At 38.3% G+C, this 23,004-nt stretch overlaps 1 protein-coding gene across 2 annotated transcripts in view; it reads left to right on the top strand.

Annotated features, from left to right (window-relative positions):
- The window catches only part of LOC127431504 (microtubule-associated protein 4), a 108,349-nt gene that overhangs the window by 50,600 nt on the left and 34,745 nt on the right, over nucleotides 1–23,004 (top strand). Inside the window, exon 7 of one of the 2 annotated variants that reach the window (XM_051681942.1) lies at nucleotides 1,234–2,493. The exons of the other annotated variant lie outside the window; for it this stretch is intronic. Coding sequence (XP_051537902.1) covers nucleotides 1,234–2,493 — 1,260 coding nt within the window. The remainder of the gene's footprint in view (nucleotides 1–1,233; nucleotides 2,494–23,004) is intronic. 2 annotated transcript variants of the gene reach the window in all.

Raw genomic sequence — 23,004 nt, 5'->3', positions numbered from 1 at the left:
ATCACGACCATTCCATGGCCCGTTTGAACCTTCCATCAATGTAAGTCTATAGAATTTTTTGAATTTGTCATCATCCTTTACGGGAAAACCATTAGCCTGATAAGTTAGAAAAGTCATAGGGCAACCCAAGTCAGTACAGTCTGAAAGTCTGTCCAGAGTTTGGTGGATGTGGCTTAAAAAGCTCTAGGAAGAGTTCCAATTAGCTGGTCTTGGTTTAGGGATTCTGGAAAAACCCTAAACCAAGTCTGTAGAATAACAGTATGTTGGCTTTGTCAAGCCAACATAATTAAGAGATTTTTTACCAAGCTTACACCAATTTATTTCAAGATCACAGATGGATTGCCCCCTGCAGTGCATTGCACACTCACAGGTTCACCCCATCAGTCTGTACAGCACTGATCCATCTGTGATTTTATATGAGAGTGTCATTTATCAGAAGTACAGGCTTGACATCACTGATAACTTATTACTGTTCCAGGACGAAGACATTTGGGTCAGTCAGGCATATCAAATAGAGGCCAATCATTTTGTTTATGGAGACTCAAGCTCCATTATTGTATTGTACAAATTCAAACCCCACAAATCATTACTGCTGCTCATTAATTCAGCTGAAGCAGACTAGAGACCTAGTAACGGTTGACATCAGTTGACAATGGTTGGCTGCTGATCTACTTTTCTGATCTGGAAAGATAAAAATAGGCCCAATTCTTTTTATTTAGTTTTCCTTTTTTATATAGTGCACAATAGTCTGATTCCGAAAGTAAAAATCTCAGTAATTTTTTTCCATAGACAAATTGATTTAAAAAAAAAATTAACAATCAATTTTTAATTGATTTGATAACTTATAAACCTTTAAAGACTGTGAGCTCTAAGGTTGTTAATTTATGGTATATTCTACTTCTAAAGCCATCACTCGTTATTTCAATAGTGGAATTTGTGGTGAATAACTACACTAATCACAATACAGCAGATAGATATCAACAAATCAATAAATAGCGGCAAGCAACGCCCACGTCAGTCCCCCTAGGCTCTCAAACTACTTACTGTATATATTGCAATGATTTCAACTCAGTTTACATCAATATCATCAATCATTTTCATCAATTAGATTTAATATTAATCTAGTTTAGTGGAACACTGTTCCATTTTTTTGACAGTGTGGGAAGTGATTTTGAGACACATCAATAGAGACAGGTAGTGCTACTCTAACAATCTTTCTTCTTTGCATACGAGGTGTCTTTGGTGACCACTGGTCTGATGAGGCCGGAATTCCATCCGACCTGCCCTTCACACCCAGCGTTTCCACAGTTATCAGTCGCCATGCCACCCACCTGGCAGAAAGCCCACATGACATGCCCGACCCTATGTGGTTCCCCAGAGATAGCGGGATGGGAGAGGGTGATGAGAGGGACGGTGATGAATCTGACCGTAAGAAGGAAAAGAAGAAGAAAAAACGGAGACCCCGGGATGAGATGTATGACTTCCACACAGAAATACAGAGCGAAAGTGTTTTATCTGAGAGCCCACATCAGTCCTCGCCACGCAAGGAACGGGACCGGGATGGAGGCTGGGAAGATGTAGGACGCATCGGCGGACGAGTTAAGAAGCCAAAAAGCCGCAAGAAGATTCCAGAAGAATGGGCGATCCATGCCGAACCCTTTGTCCCTGCTTCTGCCTCCATGTCGGAAGAGTTTGGAACTGAATTAACCTCATCGCCACTTGGAGGTGATAGCGGTCTTGTCTCCCTCTCTGAAGATTACACCGATGAGAGTCTGATTCCGCTGTCTCTTACTCAAGATCTTCTGTCCCTCACGGCCACTTCCCCAACATCTACAGTTCAACCTGCAGCATCCTCTCCAAAGTCTCCAAGTCATGCTTCTGGTCTCTCACCCCAACATCCCTTGTCCATTTCCACTGGTTTCCATGATATCATTATGGAAACAGACGGCGCCTATCTGGATAATCCACTGGGCAAGGATGATCCACTTGCTTGCAGCATCAATGACACTCAGCCTTTTATGTCTACTGGTGGAACCTTTGAGGAAGCCATGTTTGTTCAAGAACAACCCTTTACGACTTCCACAATGGAAACCCAAGGTTTGGTTGAGTCCCCAGTGAAAGAACCTCAAGTGTCCACCCCTGGAAGCACTTGTTTTGTACCACCAATGGAGGCTCTCATCTCAGCACCCCCATTCTCACCATCTGGACCAGCGTGGTCTCTTAATAATCACAGTCAGCCGTTCGATCTTTCAGGAGTGGAAGGTGTTAGCTTTGAGATTCATGTCCCAATTCCTGCATCTCCTCTTTCACCAAAGAGCAAAACCCCAAAGGAGTCCAAAACCAAACCGGGCAAGAAGTCCCATCCAACATCAATAAAGAGTCCCAAGTCTCCTGATGCAAAGAATTCCGATCTGAATCCGGCCGCACCTCCGTTCTTCCCTAGTTTTGCAGAACCTCAGGAACATGGAGCTGGACCGGCCGTCACGTTGGAAGGTTTGTTGTGGAAGTTTGGGAAGTGGATCCACTTAATGCATGGCTATGTGGATTCTTAGGCCTGGGCTTGAGTGATTCAATTTTGCACCGCAGTAACTAACACGTCACCCCGTCTCTTGGATGCAAGTGTCCAGGTTCGCTCAAAGTGGGTTAGCTTGGTTTGGCTTGGGTGTTTCTTCCACACTGAATATCCAACAAGCTCGGCTCACCCCATTAACCATGTGTTACAGGGTGTTCTCTACTAATCAAACGCTTTCAGTTTTCAGTTTGTTGAGAAAGCATTGTTGTTCCCTCACTATGTTTCAATCCGTTGCATATCTGCACGCTGTTGTGATTGTACTACCATGGGTGGCACCTAACAATGACAATCTTTTCTACCGGTCTTCCGTCACCTCTCTCAGTATTCCTCTTCTAGCACCCTTTTTTGTGGATATTTTTTTTAGATTGTTACATCAGAATGTATACAAATTTCTATGCAATTGTTAGTGATGATCTTTTTCTTTCTTTCTTGTCCCCTTTATGTCCCGATGGTACCATCCTCTTTTCCAATTCACCAATTAAGGTAAGCCAACAATTTTTTGGCTATGCTTTCTTTTATATCTACCAGTGTCACAGTGATAGTGAAGCTCCTGTGAAACAACTTGGCAACTTCTGGTGATTTAGAACAGAATGAGATGGTTTACCCAAAAATCTCCTTTTGTGTTCCACGGAAGAAAGAAAGTCATATAGGTTTGGAAAGACACAAGTAAATTATGATACATTTTCATTGTTTTCCGTGAACTATCTGTTTAATGCATCTCAAAACCCGAAATGGCTGGACCAAGTTGCAATGCAAGTCCATGATACAGTATGTTATTATTGGGCCAAGTAATGTTTATAGGATATTATTTTGTACTGTGCACAGCCCATTCACTGTTTTCAGTAAAGTGTAAACTAGATGCGCAGATGTCTTTAAATAGGATATTGTCACATTCCCAGCAGGGAAAACAGGAGGTAATTTCCTCTGCTCTACCTGATATCTCTCGTGGTCCTCATTGGCATGATGTTGTGTAGCTCTCATGGGACGCTCTGAAAGCAGGAAATACTTCATAGAGGTTTACTGATGCTTATGACTTTGAAAAAAATGATGTTTATCTTTTACTTTACATCTTAATGTCAGAACATACCAAAACCTTAGACGCCAGAGACGTCATGCCTTTATCAATACCACGATAACTTTATATCAGAAAGATGGCAAGGTGTTTAGTTTCAAGCTTTTGAAAACCATGATTGACCTTATTTACTTACTTAACACATGTTCCTGGTCATCAGAAAATGTCTTTGTAATCGCTTTGTAGATTGTCTTTGTAAAAATTAAAAACTGGAATATGCGATCATCCTCCATAGTGCGCAGCATTCGCTCCATTGTTTACCTCTTACACCATCACCAACAGACGGATCTGTTACGAACAATCTCCTGATTTCACCGCACCACAGTGGAAAAAGAAACCGTAACTGTGCCAGCTGCCCTGGATCGCCACGGAACGGTACGATTTTGCAATGAGAACTGTTCCGCCCGATGGTGGAAAAGCGGCTCTTGATGGATAAAATCAAGTTGCGTCCCACTTTTTCTGGTTGAATAGCCTGTTTCACTTGGGGGAAAAAACCCCATCAGAATAAGGAAGTCAAATATGCTGTGAATGCTGTTTCATGTTGACTTTAATAACCTAAGCATAGCTGCACAACTGCAAAACAGATAGTAGAGTATATCTTAAAATGGACAATTGCTGCTTTTAGATTCTGTGGGTGTAGTGGCAGTAAAGATGTATGTATGTGTGTGTGTGTGTGTGTGTGTGTGTGTGTGTTTGTTTGTTTGTTTTTTTGGGCGCGTCTGGCAGTATGACACAGCTGTCTCTTTGGTTTCTCTGTAATTTCCGCTTCTCTCTCTGTCAGTGAGGGAGCTACTTTTACACTCCAGGAGACAGTACATCAGTGCTCAGTGTCACACCAACAGGCAAATTAATGACAATAATGTGCATGTGTGTGTGTTGTGTAATATTAGCTCATGAGCAGAGAATAAGTAAAGCTGTGAAAGCTCTTATGTCAAATATCACATTAGTGTGAATTCTCTTAATCTGTGTTGTCGCCTGCAGAAATATTCTAATCGTTAACATGGTAAGTTTTAAAAGTGTCTGCTTTGGTAAAGAGTCAACTGACCAGTTTAGCAACTCAGGAAAAGAAAACTTTTTTGTGCGCAATATATTATTATTTGTTATACCCAAATAAATAGCTACACAATCTTGCAATGTAAAGAAGCTTAGATCTTTTTGGAGTGGACATTACTAAGTGACATTACTAAGCTTTGCTTATGCTTTTGATTACACAGCCTTTGAATATCTGAATGGTGTTGATTGTTTGTGGTCTTTGCTTGTTTTGTGTGGGTTTGTGAAATGCTCTGGTGGCGGTCAAAAACATCGATTGTGATTTCGAGTAGCTTTTCTCATGAATCGTGGAGTGTTCACACAGATACAGATGGTCTCTGGTGTGACTCAGCTCGCCTTTTGTTCAGACAGATGCTTGTGAATAAAAAACAGACAAACAGATCTAGTATTTTCTCTGTGTCTGGGTGGCAAATCTTATTGATTTAAGATTGATATACGGTAGGATGAACTAGGATTCTGAAGGTGTATTTGTGAGTTTTACTCTGCATATAAATTGACGATTATGGAACAAGTAGGTCGTAGGTAGATATCCTGCATGTAACTATGATATTCAGGCTGTTTATTTTTATCTGCTCATTTGTCCTTTCTCACTGCATGAGTGTTGCGAAAATAGTTTAAATTGGCTTAATCAAAGAAATCAAGCGTTTTTAGAGTAGTAACTGTAATATCTGGCTGCTACAATGTCTTATGTCTTAATAAATTATTAAAGTGAAATAATGACGTGAAATGCTGTTCGCAACCTGTTTTACTTCTGTCATCTGACATATTTCCAAGTGCAACTGGATATTGAATGAGAGAAAATGCACGATGGGACTTGATTTTATCGTCAGGAATTAATTGAACTGTGAAAAGTGTTCAATTCATATCAGAATGGAGCCAGAACTGAACGTGTAAATTCGTTTAAAAAAGTATAAATTAAACAACAATTTTTTTGTATGATTTTCATTTGAACTATCCCATAGGTTGGGCCCCTTTGTTAGGATAAACAGTCTAAATGGATTTTTTTATAAAAATTATTTTTAAATTATTTTTTTTATGATTTTCATTCGAACTATCCCATAGTTTGGGCCCCTTTGTTAGGATAAACAGTCTAAATTGATTTTTCTTTTAAAGATTTTTTTTTTTATTTATTTTTTTTTTATGATTTTCATTTGAACTATCCCATAGGTTGGGCCCTTTTGTTAGGATAAACAGTCTAAATGGCAATTTTTTTAATGTTTTTTATTTTATTTTTTATAATTTTCATTCGAACTGTCCCATAGTTTGGGCCCCTTTGTTAGGATAAATAGTCTAAATGGCAATTTATTTGTTTTTATTTTTTCATTTGACTATCCCATAGGTTGGGCCCCTTTGTTAGGATAAACAGTCTAAATGGCAATTTTTTATTTTTATTTTTTTATGATTTTCTTTCGAACTATCCCATAGTTTTGGGCCCCTTTGTTAGGATAAATAGTCTAAATGGCCATTTTTAATTATTTTTTATTTTTTGTTTTATGATTTTCATTCGAACTGTCCCATAGTTTGGGCCCCTCTTTTAGTCTAAATTGCAATTTTTAATTTATTTTTTTATTTTTATTTTTTCATTTGACTATCCCATAGTTTGGGCCCTGTTGTTAGGATAAAGTCTAAATGGCAATCTTTTTTTATTTTTTATTTTTATTTTATGATTTTCATTCAAACCCATAGTTTTTGAACTGTTGTTAGGATAAATAAAGTCTAAATGGCAAATTAATTAAAAATGAAAAAGGAAAATCAAGACACACTTCCAGATCAAAAATATAGTTAAAAAGCCTTTATTGTCAATGGCTATAACAATAACAGTTAAAAACAGTGGGGGAAAAGGGCTGCAAACCTACACGTATTGGCAAAAACGCCTTCTTCAGGGTGCAGCCTACAACACAAAAAAGTGACTTAAGAAAAGACTCACTTCATTATTGCTAAAGTGAGCACACATGCTCAGAAGAAATTACTAACAAACATAATTTAGTGTCAGAAATCCACTAGGTGGAGTATATCTAAATGGTAAATTAATTAACTTTATTTATTTATTTATTTATTAAAGAATTTCATTTGATCCAATAGTTTGTGCCCTGTTGTTAGGATAAAGTCTAAATTTCAGATGTTTTTATTTTTTCATTTATTTATTAATGATTTTCATTCGAACTATCCCATAGTTTGGGCCCTATTGTCAGGATAAATAAAGTCTAAATGGCACATTTCTATATTTTTTATATATTTATTTCTTTATTTATTAATGATTTTCATTCGAACTATCCCATAGTTTGGGCCCTGTTGTTAGGATAAAGTCTAAATGGCAATCTTTTTTTTTTTTTTTTCATGATTTTCATTTGAACCCATGGTTTCGGCCCTGTTTTTAGGATATATAAAGTCTAAATGGCAATTTGTTTATTTATTTATTTATTTTATTATTATTATTATTTTTAATGATTTTCATTCGAAATATCCCATAGTTTGGGCCCCTTTTTTAGGATAAATAGTCTAAATCTCAATTTGTTTTTATTTTTAAATTTTTTTTTTTTTTTTATGATTTTCATTCAAACTGTCCCATAGTTTTGGCCCTGTTGTTTGGATAAAGTCTAAATGGCAAATTTATTTATTTATTTATTAATGAATTTCATTTGATCCAATAGTTTGGGCCCTGTTGTCAGGATAAAGTCTAAATGGCAAATTTATTTATTTATTTATTTATTAATGAATTTCATTTGATCCAATAGTTTGGGCCCTGTTGTCAGGATAAAGTCTAAATGGCACATTTCTTCATTTTGTATTTATTTATTTATTAATTATTTTTATTCGAACTGTCCCATAGTTTGGGCCCTGTTTTTAGGATTTTTGTAATGTGCCATTATATGGACCCAAATGAATCAGAATCAAATCGTTTCGGAAGCTTGTGAATCGGAAATCTGCATCGAGACCCAACCCTAGTTCTATGTCATATTAGTGTCATACAGCATATTGCACCCCTATAAAAGTACACTTAAACAGGCATATTTGAGTGCTAGAGTTTAGAAACAGATGCCAGATTTATTTTTAGAAGCCAGAGGTTTCCTGAGGTTATCATTGTCAGTGGAGGAGTCAACAGGAGGATCTTACACAAGTAAAACCTGCTGAGAAGTCTCACAGGGCGAAGACGAGGAAAGACAGGCGTACAGGGCCACCAGCCTTTTGGCAGCGCCCAACTCGAATGAACATCCCATGAGTGTCGAGTCCTGCGGTTTGACAGCGATGCAGTGTGACAGCTCCCGGGTCTCCAGCCAATGCTTTTGTGTGGTGTTGTGTTAGTGTTGATGTGCACTTTTATTCAAGACAATTACTTTGTAAGTGCACTTACGCTTTGGATGAATCTGCATCTAGCTGGAACAGGTTGCACTGTTTTACCACACTGAAAGGAAAGTGTCAGTGCAGTGAGATTTAATTGCCTAATTGCTGTGTTGCATTAGTGTGTCACTGAATTGAAATTGAGACGGTCAGTCAAAGGTTATGATAATCAGACCATTGAAATGAGCAGAGAGATTGAGCGGTAAAGGTCAACCTGTCGACTCCTCCAGGGTGGGTGTGGATCCTGTCTAGTTGCCATGGCGACTGACAAAAAGAAACTGATGTAGCCATGGTAACAAGGACAGATGCTGAGAAAGCGGACAGAGGTTAAACCAAGCGTGGCCGCCATGTGGCTTATTAAATCTTCCAAATCTTTTGTTAAAAGATAATGTAGTAAACTTGCTATACTGAACTACAGTCACCACTTTTAATATTCTTCAAAACGTTTTCCAAAAATAATGTTCTCTAATAGGAATGTTGAGGAAATTAGATGATACCATTAGACCAAAATAGACCAGCTGAAAAATTTAGATCTGCATAAGCTGATTCTGGTGTATCATGATCTTAATTATGCAGATATGTAAATAAGGCTGCCTGCGCCTGGTTACTGCAACAGTCACTGTATCTCATGGTTTTGACAAACGGTGGGTGTTAGGAGAAAAGCGAACATGCTGCGTGCAACGGAATAATTAGCGTCTGCTCAGTGATGCAGGAAACTGCATTCATTCACGCCAGCAATCTGACTTTCCACTTTTTTGGCAAAATCCAGCATTTATTATGGACTTGTACAGGAAAATCTGTTTTTCCAGATGGCATTAAGCACCTTTAAGTGCAACTGAAAAGCGGAACGGTGAAATGGCATGCAGTTGCGCAGCTATTAAACTGCCTTTCAAAAGTTGACATACATTTGGTCTGTTGTTAATGTAGTGATTTATTTATTCATACTGACTGTTGCTCTGTGCTTTCTGAAATCCTTGAAATTCCTACTAAATGCACGTTACAGGATAAGATAAGATTAGTTGCAGCATTGATGAGGTGTTCTTTAACCTTCTGCTTTTAAAGCTTCAATCTTACACATTTTTAGTAGTGGTCGACCGATATATCGCAGAGGCCGATAAAATGGCCGATATTCAGAATTTTTTTAAATATCGTCATCAGCTGATACATTTTCCCATTTGGCCGATGTTTTTCTTGAGGGTGCCGAAAATTGCCTGCTTGCATGTGAAGCGACTGAGACATGTAGACGACCAGTCACGGTTCATTTTGTTGTTACGTGCCATCATGTTAGTACAATAATAGACTGGTGTGCAAGTCCAAGGTAAAAGCACTTCATGTGTGCTATGAGTAAATGTCTTATTCACTGTGTGTGCAATTGGTTTGATCCGATATTTTTTGAGTAAATGTGATTGCTAAGGTGGACATGCCATCCATGGTTGCTGGACTACTGTGTGTACTGTTATTTTCTTCTTCCTAATATATTAACAATTTCTTCATGTGCAAATAAATTACTAAAATTGGATGACTAAACAGAAATCAGAAGCTATCTACCATTTCAAATACAATAGTATTTTTTTGTTTTGTGTGAAATTGGTCAAATATAGTACTAAATAATTTTATTTATTAATTTATTTATTAGTTTATTAATATTTTTTAAGCAATTTTATATTTGTTATTTACTATATTAAATTGTGTGATATATCAGCATTGTATCGGCCTATCGGCCATCCTGTTCTCTGGATATCGGCATTGGTATCACCCATTAAAAAAACATATCGGTCAACCACTAATTTTTAGCATCTAAAGAGCAAAGCTCTTCAAACCTGAGCTGAAATGAATATGTTCAGTAGTCAGTACTTCTGTTCCAAAACCTAGTTAACTAGTCAATATAGGCAGCTGTCTTTTAAGGCAGCATCCTAGCCTACATGGAATCTCATTAGTGACCGATTCAGAGCACTCTACATATGCACCACACAAATGTCTCTCCTCACTTGAATCGCACAGAAGACTTGACTCAAACTTTAGGTTGGCTTGAAAAAGCCTGGTCTGAAAGTTTTAGATAGATAGACAGACAGAAAGAAAGAAAGAAAAGAAAGAAAGATAGATAGATAGATAGATAGGGATTGAAAGAAACAGATGGTGTTGCTAGCATGTTTCTAGCATGTTTTAGAATGTAGCTAGGTTTTGCTAGTATGTTTTTTTTGTTTTTTTGTTATTAAAAGTTTTTATTGATTCCATATAACATATATACATACACTATATTGCCAAAAGTATTCGCCTTTAGACGCATATGAACTTAAGTGACATCCCATTCTTAATCCATAGGGTTTAATATGATGTCGGCCCACCCTTTGCAGCTATAACAGCTTCAACTCTTCTGGGACGGCTTTCCACAAGGTTTAGGAGTGTGTTTATGGGAATTTTTGACCATTCTTCCAGAAGCGCATTTGTGAGGTCAGACACTGATGTTGGACGAGAAGGCCTGGCTCGCAGTCTTCGCTCTAATTCATCCCAAAGGTGCTCTATCGGGTTGAGGTCAGGACTCTGTGCAGGCCAGTCAAGTTCTTCCACACCAAACTCGCTCATCCATGTCTTTATGGGCCTTGCTTTGTGCACTGGTGCGCAGTCATGTTGGAACAGGAAGGGGCCATCCCCAAACTGTTCCCACAAAGTTGGGAGCATGGAATTGTCCAAAATCTCTTGGTATGCTGAAGCATTCAGAGTTCCTTTCACTGGAACTAAGGGGCCAAGCCCAGCTCCTGAAAAAACAACCCCACACCATAATCCCCCCTCCACCAAACTTCACAGTTGGCACAATGCAGTCAGACAAGTACCGTTCTCCTGGCAACCGCCAAACCCAGACTCGTCCATCAGATTGCCAGATGGAGAAGCGTGATTCGTCACTCCAGAGAACACGTCTCCACTGCTCTAGAGTCCAGTGGCGGCGTGCTTTACACCACTGCATCCGACGCTTTGCATTGCACTTGGTGATGGATGGCTTGGATGCAGCTGCTTGGCCATGGAAACCCATTTCATGAAGCTCTCTACGCACTGTTCTTGAGCTAATCTGAAGGCCACATGAACTTTGGAGGTCTGTAGCGATTGACTCTGCAGAAAGTTGGCGACCTCTGAGCACTATGCGCCTCAGCATCCGCTGACCCCGCTCTGTCATTTTACGTGGCCTACCGCTTTGCTGTCATTCCCAATCACTTCCACTTTGTTATAATACCACTGACAGTTGACTGTGGAATATTTAGTAGCGAGGAAATTTCACGACTGGATTTGTTGCACAGGTGGCATCCTATCACAGTACCACGCTGGAATTCACTGAGCTCCTGAGAGCGGCCCATTCTTTCACAAATGTTTGTAGAAGCAGTCTGCATGCCTAGGTGCTTCATTTTATACACCTGTGGCCATGGAAGTGATTGGAACACATGAATTCAATTATTTGGATGGGTGAGCGAATACTTTTGGCAATATAGTGTGTATATATATATATATATATATATAAAATAACAGAATATTTGGAATCACATTATATTATTTACAACCCTTCCTCCCAAACATTAACCACCCCACCCCACCACCCAACACAAACAGATACCCCAGTGGTCAAATACAATTGACAAAGACACACAAACAAACAATAAAACAGAAGAAAATATTTAGAAATACATTTAAAAAAAAGTATATGTTCAAAAACAAAAAGGCTACAACAAACACATTTAAAACATGTCTCCCTCCACTGCCCCTCCCCGAGAGCCCTCCAAAAAGGCCAAATAGCTGCCCCACCTCCTGATGAACATATCCATGTTGCCTAGCCTTCTATATGACAACTCTTCCCAAGCTGCCACCCTGCCCATCTCCTCGCACCACTCATGAAACGAGGGGGCTCCAGCTGACTTCCATCCTCTAAGGATAACCTGTCTGCCCACCATAACACCGGCCAGGATCCAATTCTTCATGTACTTATCTCCTACATCAATGACCGCCCCATCACCCAAAATACAGAGCCTGGGGCAAAAGGAGATCCGAGTACCCAATACGTCGGCCATAAAATTCTGGACCCTCAACCAGAATTCCTGCATCTTACGACACCCCCAAAAAACATGGGTGGTGTCTCCATCTTCTAAATGGCATCGCCAGCAGGTGGGTGTGTCCTTAAGACCAAGCCTATACAATTTAGAAGGAATCCAATAAAATCTATGTAGAATCTTAAATTGCATAAGGCGCACCCTTACATCTCTAGATGCATAATAATGAAACAAAATCTTGGGTAGGCCTAACCCACCTTTGTCAATCAGCCTATGTAACTTATTGAAATTTAACCTGGCACGCTTAACATTCCAAATGAAGGACTTCGCTATGCTATCAAATTGCTTGAAATAAGAGAGGGGGACATCTACAGGGAGAGACTGTAACAGGTGGTTGAATTTTGGAATACAATTCATTTTAATTACATTAACCTTCCCAATCATCGATAAGTGTAATGAAGCCCACCTGTCCACATCATTAGAAAACCTTTTTATTAAGGGATCAAAATTAACTCTAAGTCAGACAAATTTGCTGGGAATAAAATTCCCAAATACTTAATGCCCTGTTTGGGCCACTGGAAGGCGCCTGGCTGGAAGGCTGTTACTGGACAATACGCTATCAAAGCCAAAGCTTCGGATTTAGACCAATTGACATTGTATCCTGAGCACTTGGAAAAGGAATTAATAATTCTGTGGAGGCAAGGCATAGATCTAGTGGGGTCGGAGACTAATAATAAAATATCATCTGCGTAAAGCAGAAGCTTATGCATCACACCTCCCGCAATCACCCCTGGAAAATCATTCTCCTTATCGCGGCTGCTTATGGTTCCAGGGCAAGACAGCACAATAATGGGGAAAGAGGGCAACCCTGCCGAGTGCCCCTATCCAGACTAAAATAATCTGAAATTAATCCATTTGTTTGTATCACTGCTACAGGGTGTTTATAAAGTAACTTAATCCAACCAATAAATGTACTCCTGAAGCCATACATTTCCAAAATCTTAAAAAGATAATCCCATTCTACCATATCAAACGCCTTTTCTGCGTCAAGTGAGATGGCAGCGACCGGAGACTGATCATTCGCTACTGACCACATGATATTGATGAAACGCCTAATGTTATCAGAAGAGCTACAGCCCCGAATAAACCCCACCTGATCTATATGTATAAGAGATGTCATAACCTTATTTAATCGGTTAGCCAAAATTTTTGACAACATTTTTACATCTAGTTGGATCAGGGAGATTGGACGGTAACTTTTTTTTTTTTTTTTTTTTTTTGCTCAGTCTTCAGTTTAGGGAAATCTAATGGTTCCACAAAGTTTCTAATATCAGTAGACGAAGATGTGGAACTATAAAGATCAAGATAGAATTCTTTAAAAACATTATTAATATCAATGGGTGAGGTAAAAATTTCACCACCAGCAGATTTCAATGAGGGAATGGTAGTAAAAGACTCTCTCTGCTTTATTTATCTAGCCAAAAGCTTCCCTGCTTTGTCCCCCGTCTTGCCCTGGATAATCAAAACTCCACTTTCTGTGACAAAATAGTATTATATCTGTATTTCAATCAGGTCAATTCTCTGAGGCCATCAGATGACATACGGTGCTTCAGCTCTGCCTCGGCACTTTTAATATTTCCTTCTAACTCCACGAGTTCTCGTGCTTTGGATTTTTTGATGAATGAGGCATACTGTATGATCCGACCCTTAAGAACCACCTTAAGTGCCTCCCAAGCCACGCCAACAGAGGATACTGAGGACCAGTTGGTCTCCATATAAACACTGATTTCAGTCTTTAACATTTGTTGGAAATCAGGATTTTGCAGAAGGGATATATTAAGGTGCCAACTATATGATTTTTTTTTTCTCTATATGTGGCAACACCTCTAAACTCACCAGGGCGTGATCCGAGACTAAGATATTTCCAAATGAGCAATCAACAACAGATGAAATGAGGGATTTGGATATATAAAAAAAAAGAATCTATTCTAGAATAAATCTTATGGACTGATGAAAAAATTGTATAGTCTCTACCAGATGGGTTCAAAAGTCTCCAAATAATTATTATAATTATATATATCTGTAAGACCAAGATTTTTACACATCCTGTGAAGCGTCAGTGTTGCTCTAGGGGGCTTACACACTTTTGCTTCACTATGATCAAGGACTGAGTCCATTAAAAGATTAAAGTCTCCTCCCAAAATTATATCATGAAGGGTGCCAGCGGCTTGCAGCATCCCTTCAAAATCTATAAAAAAGCCCTGATCATCAGCGTTAGGTGCGTAAATATTAGCCAAAATCAACCTTTGCCCCTGAATTTCTGCTAAAACAATAATGACTCTCCCTAATTTATCTTTAGTCTGTTTGAGACATTTGAATTGCAGATGTTTATTTATCAATATAATGACTCCCCTGCTCTTACTTGAGCCAACACTAAAGAAAACATGTCCACCCCATATCTTCCCAAATTTTTCAGCTTCCTGTGGGGAAAGATGTGTTTCTTGAAGAAACACTATATCATATTTCTTACGTTTAAGAAAAGAAATAACCTTCCTTCTTTTTATGGGGTGCCCCAACCCATTCACATTCCACGTGGAGAGAGGTAGTACACTCATACCAACATTCAACATTTTGATATAATAGAAAAAATTAATTGTGTGCCAAAAACATAATTATGAAGACCACATTTCAACATCAATGCAACAATAAAACCCCGAACTTCCCCCCGAACAAAACAAACAGAAAAAAGAAAAATGTGCGCATTAACCCCACGCACGAAGGCGCCAACCGGCGTCAATCCCTTTAAACTCAAAGAGTCCATGTACGCCTACTAGAGCCCCCGCGACAACTTTGCCATTGAATTGCTCAGTTTTGCCTCCCAAATTTGTAAGGCAAAATTACATAACATAAAATATTTTGTAAAACAAACCCCAGCCAATTGGCAGAATAAACACAAAGAACGTGTAGATTCATTCACAGAACTGTCTCAAAGGTGTGTTCCTTCACAAAACAAATTCCAGCCGATATAAAACCGTTCAGTTTCCTCAGTCAGACAAACGAATCTTCAGTGAGCCAGCTGATGAATGCAGCAGATGACAATCATTCCAATGTCCCACGAAAATACTCCACAAATCATACTCCAGCCAACAGGAGGCATAAGCACAAGGAACTGACAGATTCATCCATAACTGTCCCGAAGTAATGTTATTTAACAAAACAAACTCCAGCCGCTCGGCGGAGCCAACGCAAAAGGAAACAAAAATGGCGCCCAGCTTCCTCCAAAAGCCAGAGTATGTACAGTGAGTCAATCCACTCCAAGAAAAAACACCCAATGGTTACTCACCCATTGTTTCAATAAAAGACATTGACTGATTGGGACATGTAAATACTTTGCTGCCGTCCTTGGTGTTTATTCTCAGTCTGGCTGGAAACATCAGAGCAAAAGTGATCTTCCACTGATGTAAGAGTTTCTTGCATTCCTTAAACCGATCACGTTTCTCTCTTGTCGAGTGTGCAATGTCCGGGAACAAGAAAATATCCTCGAGATCCTCCAAGTCCGCAAGTACCTTCATCAACATCACCGACATGTTGGACAGTTGATGCTGGATTCCTTCTCCCACTGCGCCATCCAAATCGAGTTCCCGGTCCACAGGTCTGTCTGGGCTTTCTTCTTGAACCCGTAAGTGTCTTTTAATGTCTCCAGAGCCCGAGGATTTGACTTCTTTGCCATGTTTACCTCAAACAGTATATGTGTAACTGGGTGTATCGAATTTCACCGAATTATATCATGAAAATAATTTAAAAAAATTAGCAAAGTGCGCAGAGCTGTCTCTCACAGGTCTGCCCTTCGCATGCCATCACCCCTCCCCTGCTAGCGTGTTTTAACACTTTGCTAGGTGTTGTTAGCATGTTTTAGCACTTAGCTAGGCATTGTTGGCCTGTTTTAGCATGATGCTAGCCTGATTTTAGCATGTTTAGCACTTTGCTAGCATGTTTTAGCATGTTGTTAGCATGATGCTAGAATGTTTAGCAATTTTTAGATATTGCTAACATGTTTTGACATTTAGCTAGGTGTTGTTAGCCATGTTTTAGCACTTAGCTAGGCATTGCTAGCATGTTTTTGCACTTAGCTAGGCATTATTAGCACGTTTTAGAACTTAACTAGTTGCTGCTAGCATGTTTCTAACATGTTTTAGCACTTAGGATTTGCTAGCATGTTTTAGCATTTTCATAGTATGTTGCTAGCGTGTTTTGGCACTTTGCTAGTTGTTGGCATGTTTAGCACTTTTCTTGGCATTGTCAGCATGTTTTAGCACTTAGTTAGGTGTTGCTAGCTTGTGTTAGCATGTTTCTTGCATGGTTTAGCACTTTGCTAGGTGTTGTTAGCATGATGCTGATGATTTATTGTATACAAATTGTTAAACTACTTAAGGTGTGTGTATGTGTGCTTAACAGTCATTTATTCATATTTGACTTGGAATCATATAATGCATTAGGGATATATGATTTGCTTTAAAAGGGCTTTTAAAAACTTTAAAATAAATAATATTTTGAAGTATATAAAATATTATATTTTTTCTCTTTTTTGCCAGCTTTAGTGTTGGTCAACTTTACATTAACTCGGAACCCAGCCAACCTGAATGTATTGTATTATTATTATATTATATTATATTATATTATATTTAGAGCTGTCAAAATTAATGTGTTAATGCATGTAATTAATTAAAAAAGTAAATGTGTTAATTTTTCTTAATCGCGATTAACACATTTACTGTTAATACGTAAACATAAACCAGCATAAACACTTGTTGGAAGGGGGATTTTTTATTATTAGTATTATTATTATTTATATTATATTTTGTTTTATTATTATCAATTATAGATATTTATAACATTCACACTAATATTTCATATCTCCCAATATGTACATTATATGTATGTATGTATGAATGTCTCTTGCAAAAAAAAAAAAATGTTAGAAAAAAGGACCTCTTAATGCAATTTGTTGTACAAAACAAGCTCAGATGGGACTTGTGATAGAAATCAAGTATTTTTCAGACTATGTATGGCGCAATTTAATTACCACAGAAGCACGTCAAGTCTTAACTATAACAAACGTGCAGAATGAGATGCAAGCGCTTTTCATGTGGAGTTCAAAACGGCGCTTGACGCTGGTGTTGACGACCTGACGTGAATCTTGAATGCAGCTGCATGATTGCTGTAACAAAGTGGATAGCCACAGTCATGAAGATTAATATTTTGGAGGATTCGAGTTTATAAGAAAAAATGCCTTTTGCAATGAATACTCAACCTGTGTTATTTCAATTTATCAACCTCCCACTTAGACTTTGGGAAACGTTGAATGTTACTTAAAATGGTGCTATTTTAGTGCATTTCTATCTTTATACTGTGGAAGACTTTGTTTAGAAAATTTTAATAAAGCATTATATTGGTAAATATTGTTTTGTTTTCTTTCCTAAAAAGGAAATAAATGAATTTTGAAAAGAAAATTGCAGCACTGTCAAAATCTGCGATTAATCACGATTAACTAGGAAAAATTATGCAATTATTCGCGATAAAAAATGTAATCGACTGACCGCACTAATTATATTTTATTATATTATGCAATAGTAATATATTTCTGTCCTTAATTCTTTACTCGCAAACGTTATTTTAAGGTTCTCTTATTGAAGCCACGAGCCCTGATTTCTCAGGAAGGAAGACCTTTGAGATTCTGTGTGTATTTGAAAATATTTCTTCATTCTATAATCTCCACAGAAATAGAGTAAGCGGTCGTCTCCTCCTCTGTGTCACTGCGTGTCATTAACATTGCATGTGTAAACTCAAAACAACCAAGAACATATGCCATTTCTGTGAAACTGGAGCGCTTTACTGACAGGATCAGAATCCTGACTAATATTTTCGCAGGCATTTGACTTGAACCACCGCAGATGGCACATCACCAGGCTTCAGAAGCAGTTAATAATAATAATAATAATATTTTTAATTTATATAGCGCCATTCCAGACCTCAAGGACACTTCACAATAAAGAACAGTAACAAAAAAAAAATCATATAGACAATCATATGGACAGTGGACAGTTGCCCAGTCTGGAACAAAAACAAATGCAGTTGCATTTGGTCCATGTCAGTGAGACGGTCGTTCAATTGGAGTGCTCACATAATGCAATAACACCTGAAAATGAGACAAAAACGCAGCGTTCATTTCTGTATTCGCTTAAAATTCCTTTATTTGGCCAGTAAAATGTGATTCGAATTTGAAGTGCACAATATTCACGGTTATGTCAAATAATTGCTTATTATTTAAAGCTAAAGTGTGTAACTTTTCTATGTTAAACTACTTTCTCCTATCCCATCTTGCTTCCAATGCCAATATGCAGAAACAACTATAAGTAAGCCATTCGTTGGCTAACCGTTGACACTGTTTCTGCGGCGCTGTAACAATTCCTCTGTTTGTTTTGAGTGACCCGTCCAGCCCGACACAACAGCATTGACTGAATCAATGGCGTGAGGTGAGGGCGGGACAATCAGTTTGTTCAATCAACAGCAGACAGTGGAGTTTTCACGAGGCTGAAGGCTTGAAAACTATGTTTATTTTTATGATTCTGTTTGGTGGCGCTATTGGTGCAGAAATTAACACTTCAGCTTTAATTGCATATAATTATGTAATAATCGCGATAGGCCTGCTAAGTAGTGAGAATTACTGCAACTAGAGTTGCTTTGACACTTGCATTGATTTGACAGCTTAGGTTGATTGATGCTGAATAATTTTGCTGCGGTGTTCTGATTGCGAAAGTGAATGTTACTCTTTCAAACAAACTATTTAACATCATCGTCAAGTTATTTTTAACCACAGCGTTCAACATGCTTTATGGAGTTTACTTCACCACTGGCAATGACAGACTTTGTTAACAGAAAAAGAGCGACTCTGCATTTTCGGTCGACTGGATTAACAGTTGTGAACTGCTCAGCAGGGGCTGCGCTTTGCTGTGAATCTCGTGACAGCATTGCTCTAACCTAACCAACAGGGCCTTTTTATGTCTTAAATTCCAGAACTATGTTTTTGACACAACACGTCAGATTAAGTAGCCCTTGAAGTGGCTTAGTTCTTACGGCAAGACAAGTTCATGTTATTTCTAGTAATGGAATTTTCTAGGGAGTGAACGGATGGATGAAAGTTACCTATATCACACAGCAGTACACAACCTCACTCGTGCTTTATTTTTGGACATGTTCTACAGAAGCGATGGCGATGTAGAACCCCCACCCGCTTCTCTGTCTGTCAGTGGCTCCTGTTGCCATAGCAATGGGAGGCAGTTGCTCAGGAGACCTAAGGAAGCAGGGCTACCAAGGAAACAATGTTGGTTCTTAGGAGGAGGGGTGGGGAGCTAAAAATAGAATCTGGGTAGACTGTTGATTTGCCTCGCTTTCAGTTCTCGTAGCTTCCCGACTTCATCTGTGTTCATCATGACATTGATGAATGTTTTCAGCCGCTCCAATAAAACACCACCTGAGAGGAGTGGAGCTCTCTATAGATTTTATTTGCCTTCTGTTCCTTTTGTTTTGCCTCTAATAAGTTTTGGATCTCAACATCAATTACAAGAAGAAAAATCTTGCAGTGCTATTAAAGTATGCATGCTCCAGCAAATTCAGGTTGCATTTATTTGTGGCTTGGACTTCAATTTTAGCTGGCCGTTCAAATCTGTGTTACACATATTTCTACCCAGACTTATGCTACACAACTATACATTTAGGTCAGCCAAGTGATCGTACATATACACAAAGAAGGTCATCCGTGTTTTTTCTCATGGCCACTACTGGTCCTCATTTCTTCCAGCGTTGTGCGCCATGTAGAATTTATTTAAGAATGTGTTTCATTTCCAGTTCAATTCCTGAAAAGGTAGCAAACAGGATTTAGAATTGTAATTCAAATTTAAGTGGAATTAAAATGGAAGGAAATTCATGTAAGTGCAGTTTTTAGTTATACATTTAATGTTTCAGTATGAAATACACATAACATACTATATAAGGTTGAGGTCATAAATTTACATCCCCTTTGAAGAAAGATGTTTAGAAATGTTTAAATAAGACATTAAACTGGGGGGCCTGGGCAGCTCAGCGAGTATTGACGCTGACTATGGAGTCGTGAGTTCGAATCCAGGACGTGCTGAGTGACTCCAGCCAGGTCTCCTAAGCAACCAAATTGGCCCGGTTGCTAGGGAGGGTAGAGTCACATGGGGTAACCTCCTCGTGGTTACTATAATGTGGTTCTCGCTCTCGGTGGGGCGCGTGGTGTGTGGATGCCGCGGAGAATAGCATGAAGCCTCCACACGTGCTACGTCTCCGCGGTAACACGCTCAACAAGCCACGTGATAAGATGCGCGGATTGACGGTCTCAGACGCGGAGGCAACTGAGATTCATCCTCCGCCACCCGGATTGAGGCGAGTCACTACGCCACCACAAGGACTTACAGCACATTGGGAATTGGGCATTCCAAATTGGGGAGAAAATAAAAAAATAAAAATAAGGCATTGAACTTTTGAACAGGATGATTTTTTTGGGGGGGGGCGGGGGGGGGGGTGGTAGATATATATATATATCTATATCTATATCTCCTCCTGAGACCCGAGAGTGACTGCTGTGTGCATTTTCCATTCCCCTTTTTGATTTGTAACTAGTAGCACCTAAAAAAAACAAGCACATTTTTTTTTTTATTATTCTAGCGCAAATAGTTTTCGTAAACATTGATGTCCACATATGTGGACAGTGGGAGTAAGTTGTGAAATGTTCAATAATACCAAGATATAGAAGGTCAAAAAATAAATCGCTCAAATTAAAAAAATGGCATATGGGATGAAACTAGAGACTCTAATCTTTTGACTCGAACAGGTTTCAATGTAAATGCTTAATTAGGTTTCTTACCAGATGTATTTTTGTTGGCATTTCAAACAAACACAAAATTCTCTGCGATCGCCGGCATGTTGTTTTGTCACATGACTCCGTGCATCGAAAGTTTAACCCTTTACTGACAGCACAGAGTGTCCTGAACTGAGATCAGTCAGTTTAAATGAGATTAAATTATGCGTTGCTTGTAGTGAAGCCAAAATACAACGTCCACGCGTGTGGACGCAGGGTCACACGAGGACAGTAGATATTAGTTTTCTGAAAACAGTATGGTGGACATTTTTTAGTTTTGTTTGGTGTGGCTTTGATGGCTGAGCTATTTAGTTTAACCGTATTGAACTTAGTCTAGACAAATATGTCTAATCAATTGAGAAAAAGCGTGTTTTCTGTATTCTAATGGAAAAAAATAGGCATAATCAAAATTAATGAATGTTTTTTTTTTTTTTTTTTGGTGCAAAATTCTTCTGTATTCTAGCTGATCTCTGAATTTTGCTCTATTCAGTCTGTGTAGTTAGAAAGCATAAACTCTTTCCATACAATGTTCATGGCAGTTTATTACACAATAACGTATCTCCCCGATTTAGTGTGAGTACAGTAACAGACAGGCATCTTCTTCCAGTTCTGGTTTATATAACCGGGCCAATAAGTTGTGTTTTGGGTCAGCGCCTCTGTCCCTGATGGCTTGGACGCTACTCATTTGGGGATGCGGCATTGATATGACACATTCAGTGGACAGGCACTCTATGAGCATTACAGTCACCATAGACATGAGACACAGCTTTTAGAATCAGACCGTTTGGATAAATGGGTGGAGAACACTTGTTTTTGCTTGAGTGAACCTTTGGATTCTCCCAGTAGAGCAGGAAAACCTTTATTCAGTGTTGTTTGCTAATGCAAGCATTACTAATACTCATACTTAGGATTAGTAATTTGTTAAAACCTCTAACACTTTAAGTATTAAACGTTCAGTGTGTAAATTGTCCTGCACCATTTGTACTACAGAAATAAATTATACAGCATATCATACAGCTTGAGAGCGGTCGAACTTACAGTTCCCACCAAGCAGACATTAAAATCTGATAGACTTGCATGTCTAGCCATGTCTAGGTAACAGGCAGTAAACAGGACGAAATGTCCTGCAGGAAGTTCACTTGCTAATTCATTCTGTGAAGCAGAGCGTCATTCTTCTCTGCTGAATGTAATTTGAACGTGGCCATCACTTTAAATCATCCTCTGATTATTGTCATCTTCAGCGTTCTAACCAGCTGACAGCATCAGTGTTTACGTAACATGGGTCATTAGCAGGTCAGGGCTGGTGGATAGATGTCCTACTGAAACAACAGGTACTAATGGAGGAAATTAGACAGTTTTGATGTTGATGGACGCCATGTTGGCCTGCGTTAACGTATGCGGTAAAGGTGTGCTGACAAAGTGTCTGAATGTTGCTAGTACGTCTCTGTTTGAATTGGATAGTGTGAAATATACAGTAAGAACTTAGCATGTAACTAGCATGTCATTGCTCGTAACTTTTAACATTGAAATACAGTATCTAGGCCAGAGTGACATCTTTTTAATGTCCAAAGCATGAAATTAATTTAAATTGTTTTACTGTTTTAAAAGAATATTCGGGTTCAAAACCGGTTAGGCTCTGTCGATAGTATCTATGGCATAATGTAAAATAATTTTAATTTGTCAAATTATAATTTATCTTTGTATCTGTGTTAATTGAGAGCATGCCTCAAATTGTATTGATAGAGTCTAACTAACTTTTTTTAAATAAGGAACATCTCTTTAAATAAATTAATGTTGATGATGATGATAATAATAATCTAATTATAAATGTATTATAATTAATTAAATATTTATTATTTTTATTATTATTGTTATTGTTTTTATTTATTTATATATTTTATTTATTTAAAGAGCTGTTTCACTACTACTACTACTACTACTACTAATAATAATTATTATTATTATTATATTTACTTTAGTAAATTGTAAATTGTCTGTAGTT

Source organism: Myxocyprinus asiaticus, chromosome 41, assembly GCF_019703515.2.
Source record: "Myxocyprinus asiaticus isolate MX2 ecotype Aquarium Trade chromosome 41, UBuf_Myxa_2, whole genome shotgun sequence".
Taxonomy (NCBI): domain Eukaryota; kingdom Metazoa; phylum Chordata; class Actinopteri; order Cypriniformes; family Catostomidae; genus Myxocyprinus; species Myxocyprinus asiaticus.
This window is presented reverse-complemented; position numbering and strand designations above follow the sequence as displayed.